The sequence below is a fragment of the Calidris pugnax genome, unplaced genomic scaffold (assembly GCF_001431845.1).
Source record: "Calidris pugnax isolate Ruff unplaced genomic scaffold, ASM143184v1 scaffold36, whole genome shotgun sequence".
Taxonomy (NCBI): Eukaryota; Metazoa; Chordata; class Aves; order Charadriiformes; family Scolopacidae; genus Calidris; species Calidris pugnax.
Window position 1 is genome coordinate 1,868,739 of NW_015090825.1, and position 10,957 is coordinate 1,879,695.

At 44.7% G+C, this 10,957-nt stretch overlaps 1 protein-coding gene across 2 annotated transcripts in view; it reads right to left on the minus strand.

Annotated features, from left to right (window-relative positions):
* The window catches only part of TEAD4 (TEA domain family member 4), a 54,277-nt gene extending 43,910 nt beyond the window's left edge, over window positions 1–10,367 (minus strand). For both annotated transcript variants that reach the window (XM_014940181.1, XM_014940180.1), the window contains exons 1-2: window positions 10,289–10,367; window positions 3,471–3,725 (exon numbers count right to left, since the gene is read on the minus strand). In XM_014940181.1, coding sequence (XP_014795667.1) covers window positions 3,471–3,477 — 7 coding nt within the window. In that variant the 5' untranslated portion in view covers window positions 3,478–3,725; window positions 10,289–10,367. The remainder of the gene's footprint in view (window positions 1–3,470; window positions 3,726–10,288) is intronic.
* Between the last annotated feature and the right edge of the window lie 590 nt (window positions 10,368–10,957).

Here is a 10,957-nt window from a genome sequence, read left to right on the forward strand (position 1 = left end):
GCACCAGCCTGGGAGATGGATTTCTGCCCCCAGCTGCCTGCTCCCCCTGGCTCAGCACAGAAATGGCCGAGGGGTTGGTTATCCAGCTGCTAAACCACTGCCTCCAACACAACCGCAATCTAATGAGCGGCCACCAATTCTAGGTCCTGGTAGAAAAAGGTGCTCCGAGCCAGATGTTTGCACAGCAGGAAGGAACAGTGGACAGCTAAGGCAGTAGCTCAGTTCCAAGCTTTTACTTCTCCATTCGTAAATCAAGGCTCCAGCGCTGTTTTGTCAAAATTAGTATCACTTTGCTAGCTACTGTTTTTCATTTCTCTGTCCTCGGGGAGACCTGCTCTATTTAACATCTCCATGCAAATCACACAAAGATACTAAGCTTTTTCCTCCTCCTTTCTCTAGATCAGTACTGAAGATGCCAGGGGACAGTGACTCCTACACCGAATTCTGTGATTGCTTATTTGGTACAAATGCTACAGATACTATTTCTCCCATGGAAAAACACAGTTGGGAAAATGTAAGAACCAGATTTGTAATATTCTAGCAGGTATTCTAGCAGGCAACACCTACAAAAACAACCCTGCAGGGCCTTAGTGGTACCAGAAAGCACCAGAGAAGTTAATAGGGCTCTAGACTCACTGCTTCTAATGTCAACACACTGATTAGGGAAAAAGATAGCATCCCATATCAGACGAGACAGCTTTTCGTGCCTTAAGCAGAGACTGCTGGAGAGGACAGTGAGGGCTTATATCCAGAGCAGGACTGTGGTATGAGCTTATTCAGTCAGGATGCTGCCTCCAGTAATGGAACATGTCTAGGAGGGAAAGATAATGAAAAATGAAATGGAATGGAATGGAAGTAGGAATCACATCCACTCAGCAATCAGCAGTGTCATCTCAAGAGCTGTAAGAAGCAAGCCAACTCAGAAGAGGCTAGGGAACATGAGCACGAAGGGTGTGTATAGGCTGAAACACAACTTTCTGTGCAATTTCAAATGCACTCAAACAAAATAGTGCAAGTTCCTCCTATTGGCTCGGTGTACTTCAGCTTGTTTGACAGCTTTTGCTGGCAAAAGCTACTAACTTTAGACTGATAACAGGTTGCTTCACAATAGATGAGTATTTAAATTGCACATAGATTTCCACGTAGAATTGCATGTAAGTTCCACAAATCCTGGGACCTGTAACATCATACTCCAAAGTGGGAAACAGTGCAATGGTTCTCCTTTTGTGAGGGGAAAGGGGCTCTCTGTAACACCTCGCTCCTTGGTTCAATGAGTTCTATGCAAGTGGGTCACGGAACAGCTAAACAACCACCCTTTGGAGGCAGGGCCAGCTCCACATACAGCTTGTCCTGTTCCGTGAGCTGGCTCGTAAGCGGTGAAGATGAAATCGGGGACTATATTTATTCTCCCTGCCCGGTCATATCTTTCTATAGATCCCAGGCTGGGCCCCGCTTTCTTGGCATGGATCCTGGGGTCTAGTAAGCAAAGGAGGCCATAAATCAGTGCCTCGGGTTCTGTCAGGAGCACATCGAACCAGCCATCCACGCTGCGAACAGGTGCACTAAAGGCAAGCAGGGACACTGTCCCGTTTGCAATAGTGGGGGAGGGCTTGCAGAATTCATTTCTTCTCCCAGAGCCTAACCCAAAATTTTTCACCCTCCAAGTGGGCTATTGACCTTCTGCAGCTCACCAGCGTGGTTAACTTGAGACTTTCCACTAAACGCCAGTCCACACTAAGATAACTCTTGTTGGTTTCTGTAGTGTATTCTACTTCATTTTTCCTTTCACTCTCTTTATTCCTTTCGTGGCCCATTTTGCTCTCTGCTCTAACACATTCACTCCAAAGCTGAAGTATTTCAGGGACTATACAGAATGGTTATTAAATTAAGGCAGTCTTAAAACACAACTGTAATTTTTCATGAGTAATTTTAAAAGACACCTGTCATGAAAACTAGTGCAGACTTACAGTGACAAGGAGCATGTCACTAATCTGTGCCTAATAACCACGGGGTGGATTTTCAAATAATATTTCAGCTTGAATAACATTTTAAGTAACCATTGCTTCTGAAAGAAGTGGTCCTACCCTCAACCTCAACCATTGCTGCTGATTCCCCCTCTCCTCATCCTCTCTCTCAGGGTCACCACAAGCAGTTGTGCAGTGAAACAAATCAGGGGGCATTACCCAAATAAAGTTCACTTTCTTCCCTTTTCTGGCTGTGCCAGTTTTAAGCTCGATTAGCTCCATAGTACAACCACAAAAACGTTTGTGCCAGCATACAGCAGGAATTGATGTCTACATCAGAATATGGACACTTGATGAGCCTCAGGGTGCTCAGCCTTACTCATCATCTATTGCTCTGTACACATACCATGATAAATGTACCCAGTATAACCATCCATTGAGATAAGGCTGTGTAAACAAGACCCCCAGCTATGCCCCCATAGTGAGAACAATCTATTCCTTAGCTCAGGGAACAATGGCCCCATGGGAGGACAGAAACCTGCAGAATGACTCGTTAAGTGCTCCATATCCTTCAGGGCATGGTGCTCCTGTAGGGATGAAAAAAAATCAAACACTGGGTAGGAAGAGGACTGCCTTCCATAAGATCCTCCCTAGTGCTTTGAGAAAAAGTTTTAACACCTTGGGACTTTTCAACCAAATATTGTGCATCCTCAGCCTTTGCTTTGCTTCTCAGTCACAGAAGTACCAGGTGGCTTCTTCCAATACTGAGCTAGAGAATCCAGACCAGACCAGCTATTTTGTGGACAACATCAAGAGATAAAATTTAACTGTGGAATAGATCAGAAGTCCAATTCAAAATCATGCCTACCACCTAAAAAGTTGATTTCCACTGCAGCTGGAAGCCAGCATTTCAGTGCACTCAGGACTGGGTATCTAGTTGAGAAGAACCCACAGGTGAAAGACCTTCCATAAGAAGGCAAACTACAATGAAAAGGAGGAGCAAAAGAGATCTGCTCTCTTTGCCTTAAGATCTGAAGTGCAGCCAATTAACAACTTGGTGTTTACATAGCACCAGCAGAGCCATTGAAGGGTTCAGGGGCTGACCTGCCCTTTAGCACCAAAGACACAGACCTTCACCTGTTAGAATAACAAGAATGTTGGAGACAGCAGTGAGAGATACCAGAAAAGATAGACTTAGTCACACCATGAAGCCATTATATGGTATCTATATGGTATCTATCCAAAGATTAGTTCAGCAGCAGGCCCAACCCTGGGGTTTACATTATCGATACTCCCCTGAAAAAGACATCTATAATTCTTTCTGAGCTGTGGATGTTAAAATCTTCACTGATTTTCCTAAATGCAACTGGGAGCGACCAACTGCATGAACTTGGGATCGCCTGAGAGAAAAACGAGTTCATTCAGAACGTAATTTGGTAGGAGGCAAGTGGCCTGCACAGGGCAGGTTGCCTGAAGTGTTGTGATGTGCCCTTTCTTTCTCCTTACCATACATCTTGCCTTCGTCTGACAAGATAATCTTCCGCCGTCCACATGGTGGGTAGATGGCTAACGCTTCCTGGAAGCTCTGCTCAATGTCCGGACTCCACACACCCTCAGCATCATTGTCAATGGGTTTGTCCAAGGCCTCACTGCCCCCTGAGTCGTTGCTCCCCTCAGGGGAGGTGGGAGAACTCCACTCGTTGGAGGTAATGGTGCCAGCTAGAAACTCCAAGGTGCCACACGGAGAAGCAGGCTCAGAACCTGTGATGGACAAACACATCCCATCTGTCAGTTAGAAATCCTTCTCTCTAGGAAAATGAGGAGATACTAAAGAAAAAGTTAAAAGAATCTCAGGGATGAGGGTTTTAACTTCAAGTTTACCTTAAATGGTAACTCAACCACATGCTTGATTTCTACTAATCACGGAATTGTCAGAGTTGGAAGGGACCTCTAGAGATCATCTGGTCCAACTTCCCTGGCAAAGCAGGGTTGCCCAGAGCACATCATTCGGGACTGCATCCAGGCGGGGCTTGAAGATCTCCAGAGAAGGGGACTCCACGACCCCCCTGGGCAGCCTGTCCCAGTGCTCCGTCACTCTCACCCCAAAGAAGTTTTTTCTCATATTTGAATGGAACTTTCTATGTTCCAGCTTGAGCCTGTTGCCCCTTGTCCTATCGCTGGAAACCACTGAAAAGAGTCCGGCTCCAACATCCTTCAACTCACCCTTTAGATATTAATGTTCAGATGAAAACCTTTTCTACAAATCTTTGTGATAAAACAGCTTGCTCCCACATCTCTCTGGTTCATTAACTCTTTATCACTTCCCAGTTCTCCTAAGATGCTGTCTTCTTGCCTGTGTCTTTGTCTCCTCATTTCTTTCTCCCTTCGCTGTCATTACCTATGTAACTGTTATTTAACTTTCTGAAGCACGCATAAAGGGATTCAGCCCCTGTGAAAGACTATACAAAATGGAGCAGTGATGAATTATCTAGTCATCACTGAGCACTGGGTCGAAATTTTCTTAGATACTGTTTCACTGGATCAGAGTCGGTGTCATTTTTAACACTGACATTTCTTCTTCTCAAGGATCAGCTGCACTTCTAAAAAGCAATTCCTAGAGCCAGACAGTTTAATGCAATGTCTTCCAAATCTCAGCACTATATCCTGGCAGGAGCAGAAGGCACCATGAGTAAAAGGATAAAGGCACTAGGCTGCAGGTCAAGAATCCTAGGCGCTTAGCCTGTTTCTACTGCTCATCTTCAGACCGACCTTGGGCAAATATGTTCAGTTCTCTGTGTCTCTCTGCTCCCTCACCCTTTACCAGCCTCAGGCTAAGAGATTTGCCACTGGGAAGAAGCAGAAACTGGTTTCTCATTGAAGCTAAGCAGACAGCTACTAGCTCTTGAAAACGACAATAAATCATAGTCTATTTAAACACCTACAGTAGAGGCTGGAGTCATTGAGTGGAGCTGCTAAAACACTCATTCAGAAAGCAACATCAACCATACACAAAATAAATGGCTTCCAAAACCACAGATAATTTCCCCGCCTTAATCCCAAAGCTGTTTGTTTGCCATTTTAGTAGTTTTGAAATCTGAGCTCCAGAGAATGCAGTTAAAAGAGAGTTCAAAACTTCCCTGAGTATCACCACGTTGAATTGCATAGCAAGAAAATCCCAATAAGGCTTTTTATGCGAGAGCAACAGAATCATCAAACCTGTACTGCACAAGAGCAAGGAGAGAGCTCCCACATACCAACTCAAACTGTTGTCCCAAGGCAGGGTCATTTACATGGTGTGCAAGACACTAAATCAAAAATAGCTCAGAAATATCACAGTGATAAAGTAAAGGAGATGAGAGGAGAAATTTGAGCATGGTCTATGTCAAAAACTGGCTAGAACAAAATTTGTGCAGTTATGCTGTGCCTTAGTTGCTAAACAGGAAGAGCAGGTCCATTCATTCAACTTCAGAAGTTCAAAAATTCAGGGCACGTGGCTCCAGAAACTTTTCTGACGTGAACCTAAAAACATTGCATCATACACACCTTTTTAAGTCTTTCCTTGGTTTCTTACCTCTTTGGATTTAACATTTACAAAATCTTCTCCAAAACCAATATGACTAGATTTATTATTTTTTTTTTAAATAAAAGCTGAAACTCTTAAGAACTTTGTAATTTCAGAAGGTGAAGTTGTAAAAAGAGTTGACTACACTCAGAAATGTGTCAGAAGAGCCAGTGTGGCTCTCAGAAGGTTTTCCTGGTCCTTAATGACTTTAGACAGCAGCAGATACCTATTGTACATCTCCATAACCCATCAAAAGCTCAGGAAACAAAGAAGACAATACTGTGCATTTGAATAATTTCTAGAGACAGTATACAAATCAGTACAGGTTGGGGGCTGACCTGCTAGAGAGCAGATCTGTAGAAAAAGATCTGGGAGTCCTGGTGGACAACAGGATGACCATGAGCCAGCAACGTGCCCTTGCGACTAAGAAGGCCAATGACATCCTGGGGTGCATCAGAAGAGCGTGGCCAGCAGGTCGAGGGAGGTTGCCCTCCCATCTGCTCTGCCCTGGTGAGGCCCCATCTGGAGCACTGGGTCCAGTTCTGGGCTCCCCAGTTCCAGAAGGACAGGGAACTGCTGGAGAGGGTACAGCAGAGGGCTACAAAGATGATGAGGGGACTAGAACATCTCTCTTATGAGGAAAGACTGAGGGACATGGGTCTTTTTAGTCTTGAGAAGAGAAGACTGAGGGGGGATCTGATCAACACCTATAAATACCTAAAGGGTGGATGCCAGGAGGATGGGGCTGGTCTTTTTTCAGTGGTGCCCAGGGACAGGACAAGAGGAAACGGGCACAAACTTGGATATAAGTTCCACCTAAACATGGGGAGGAACTTCTTTCCTGTGAGGGTGGCAGAGCCCTGGAACAGGCTGCCCAGGGAGGTGGTGGAGTCTCCGTCTCTGGAGACATTCAAAAACCACCTGGACACCTTCCTGTGCAACCTGCTCTGGGTGGACCTGCTTTGGCAGGAGGGTTGGACTAGATGATCTCCAGAGGTCCCTTCCGACCCCTATTATTCTGTGATACTTCTGACATCATGGTGCAGCATTTTAACAAGTTGTTCACACAGACATTTAGAAAACCTAGTGTATGATTTATTTCCATGAGAACATTTGGAACACATGAACCACAGATTGGCTTACTGCTGTCCACCTGTTCATTTCAGCCCCTACATTAGATTATTTCAATCTTCTTGATCCATGCTGTACATTTTCAGAGCATTGGAAGAAATAAAATGGAAGGTGAGGAGGGGAGAAAGGGCAACTCACACTTGGCCTTTACCACTGGGACAGACAGCCCAAGCACACTGTGAATGGCACCAAAGCAGGCAATGTGATGAGATCCTGAAATGAATGTTTCCCTCACCAACCACCCATAAATCCCCTTTCACTGTCAGTGAAATAATAAATATACATGGGTATTCAAGAGATTGTCCTGCTGGGGAATCAGTGTAGAGGAGTAAGCTTTCCACAGGGGAACCTGCCAGAGAAACAGAAGCTATCTGTCCCAGCTGTTCTTCTTTTGATATTTCCCCAAACATCCCTAGACCTTGGAGACTGTTAGGACCCTCCGTATTTAATGCACATTAGAATGCCCACAAACAGAAGGCACAGGCTAGTTTTAACTGAGGCTGACAGACTGAGAAACGGAGGGGTTCAGAAAGAAGCCTACGGCATATTCGTATTTCCACCTGCGTTTGGAAACACAAGTCTCATAACAGCCAGCAACCTCCACACCAAGTGAAATCATACTCTAACCACTCAGCTGTGTGATTCCCAAAGCCATGGTCACTGGAAGCTACAACCTCTGCTATCAAGCCAAATTCCCAAGCAACGCATGCAGGTAGACAAAGTCTCTCCTAGGGAACGTATGGCCATCAACCATAAAAAGCACCTACTTTGAATCCAGCTCTTTTTATCACCTTAATGTCCAGACAGACATAGATGAATACCTAACAGATTATTTCAGCAGGACACGTTCTTATGTTGGAAAGCAGGCAAACATAGCTGAAGCGTAACTTCCCCCAACTCCTTCCCCTGCATCTAAATCCTAGGAGTTGTCGCCTGATCATTTCATGTTTTACAAGGCTTCACCTCTGCACCAAGCACCTTTGGTGACAAAGGAAGCTCTCGTTCCTTTCTGACCAAACTCCAGAGTAATTGGAGGGGAAAATATCCTGTCCACAAAGCAAGAGACAGAATATGCAAGCCCTATCTCACATTGGTCCAAATAAAGGGAGATGTGGAGCATAAGAGCAACGAGGGAAGAAATTACATCACTTTTGAAGTGCCTCAATACTTTTTTTTTTTCCCTCCAATGCTTCTTTCTTTCTTTTTGTGCCTTGACCAGCAATGTAAGTCCTATCCCAAGCTCTAGCTAGGTCAGCAGGCACCAAAATGTCCTATTGTGGCTAATCCCAACTTTTGTACACCTTGGGGCCTGATTCTGCTTTGCCTTCTTGGCACTAAAGCTATTCCTTGTGGATGAGGAGGAAAGTGGAATTGTACAGACTATACAATCAAGGATGTTTGACCATCTCCATCTGAAACCTGAGTAATCACCCAGACACTAACACAAATTGGCCTCCTTTGGTAACTTATGAAGAAATTCCATAGACTGAAATGACCATGAAAATCCTTATAACTCTATGTCTCTAGTTCAGTAGATGCCAAGGGCTTAAAGGGCCTGCAAAGTTTTCTTAAATGATGTTGCTTAATAGTAAGCTCCAGGTGTGATCCCAGGTGACACTCTATGCTCAGAGGCAATGGACAGTAATACAGGGAGTCCTGGTCAGGTTCTCTCTGGTCTAGGGGTCTCCTCTTTGGCAGGTCTTCCATCTCCTGCACTGTTGATCTGAACTCACCAGCGGCCAAAGTGGCCATTTATTAAACTAAGCAAAGCAAATTGTAGAAATGCTGGGGGCTAAACTGAATCCTAAATGGCTCTATTAGCGTGCCACCTTGCAAAACTGTCAGTGGAATCACCAGAGTATTTTTCAGAAATATGCTAGAGTTGAATGTGTTATTTATAAGAAAGGTTTAAATAATATTCATTAGAAACTACTTTAACAAAATACAAATGTTTCAGTTAGCATCAAGCTTTCAGTTTGCCTCTCCTTCCCCCTTCAATCAATAGTAACTATACACACACTGCTTCATAACTTTAATGGTGTATTTAACATATTACTGAGTGTTCTAATATCACTAAATAGTTTAGTACTTCTACATATTTTTTTTTTTAAGTTCTGGCTGTAGATGAGCTTCTAATCGTAAAGCTTCCTTTGGATGTGGAGGGAACTGGATCCTGAAATCACTTAACAGACATCCCAGTTCCCAGGCATGCTCAGACAATTCCTTCCCCATCCGAATCCTCTCCCAGGCACGGTTCTTAAGATCAGAGGAGTCGGAGGATGTTGTCCCATTCTTATAACAGGAAGTTTTGCCAGAAGTCCCAGGCTTGGTGTTTGTTCTCCTCAGATTCCCTCAGTTTGAGCTTACACTCCTCTTCTTGGCTCTCGTATTTCTCGTATTGTACCTTCCATTTGTTTTTATTCTGATCCCACTCTTGATTAACTACCTTTTTTGTGAGGTAAGGTCATGAATTTTTCCCAGGTTCAAAGACACAAGGCCCTCACAGCACCTCCAGCTCCTCGCTACCTCTACTTCCTTCTTATGTGTCCCTCTGTCCAAACACAGCTTCTTATTCATGCTTGGTCCCTGCTCTTCCCTCCATGGCCCATCTCTTAGTGAGTCACAAAGAAAGGCTTTTGGGTCAGAGGAAAGCAAAACCATGGAAAAAGCACAAAAATGTTTCAGCTCCCAGCAGCTTTGGTTTAATCGTTCCAGTGCTGGTAATTTCAACACTTTTTCCCTTCACACGTGGGATCTCACTGAGATTGGGAGATCCTGCAGTGCCAGCCAGAGAGCTGCCAAGAGCCCTTCAGCAAGGTCTCGTCGTCGGGGAGCACATCTTTACCAGACTCCGCAGCCCGACACATCTGCTTTCCCTCAGTCATTGCTGCTGGTAACAGCTCCCTCTTAAGTGTTTGTGGCAGCTGCTCAAGACAAAAAAAAAAAAAAAAAATCATACTTTCCTGAGGATCTGAAAAACTGCAGCCAGCTGTCTCCAGTTGCTCAGATTTCTTAGAGCTGCTCTGTCCTAAAGACTCCCCCCGTTCCGTTGCCCCCCACATTCCCTGCTGGAATGGGTATCAAGCAGGGCAACACTAACAAGGACATCCCTTCATCCTTGATCTCATTGAAGGGAACTGCAAGCTGTGGAGGCAGGGACTGCTTCCCATCATAGGTATTCCTTGGTGTCACTGTAACACAAATACAACCAAACATTTCTTGTATTTACTACCTCCATGACATGAGCCAAATACTGGTACTATAGAGGATCTGAACCACCACGTTTTCATATCTGATCAGCAGTCAAACAGCGAATTTCAAAAAAAAAAAAAGAATTAGTTTGGCCAGAAAAGATGCTCTGCTGCTCAAACCACATATTTCAAAAAAAAAAGAATTAGTTTGGCCAGAAAAGATGCTCTGCTGCTCAAACCACAACTTTAGAGTAGTTTAGAACAATAACAAAACCTGGAAACAGCAACAACCGGGCCAGTTACTTCCATCCAGAACACACTAACAAATGAGCTTACACAATGCAGTCAGAGAAGGAGATTTGGGGTTAGGAAAGCAAATGGTTTGGAGCGCTACAAAATCTATTGCGCAAGGCACAATGGAAGACAGCATTCAAACTTACCAGAGGAAGGAGGCTGGGAAATTCTACGGAACACTACAATAATAGCTCAGTTTCTCTGAAAGAGAAGAATGAGTGCAATCAGTAGATGAGTAGCTCCAAGGGGGTGCAACTCAAAGACTGCAGGAAAAAAACAAAATGTATGGGAAAAGGTGGGAAAGTAGCTACTCAACAATACTTAGGGTCTGTCGAAGCTCGCAGACAAAAGAGGCCAGAAATCACGAACGTGTTTACAGCATCTCCACAGAGAGAAATAAAACGATGCAAAACCAACTAGCACTGAACTGTACCTAGGAAGACAACAGCACTTTTGCAGCACACAGCCAGCAACCAGTTGCTCAAGCTCCTCAGGAGCTGCACTCCAGTCATTAAACCAGCCTGGAGCAAGACCTGGTGATGGTGGAGGTGGGTGGCTGTAGTTCACGGAGCCTTTTGAGGAGGGGCACTCCCTAACAACTCCGGCAAGTGGGGAGCCTGGCTGAAATCTCACTCACCTTTTGCTCCTGCAATCCCTGAGCAACGTTGGCTATTCCCTGAGAATATCCCTATCCAGCCAGGACGCTGGAGTAATGCTGTGGATAAAACCAGTTAAGGTGTTACTGGCTGTAGGTGAAGCAAAAGCTCTTAATATGTTGTCAGCAGTGCCGGGCAAGGAAGAAAAGAGAACTGAGA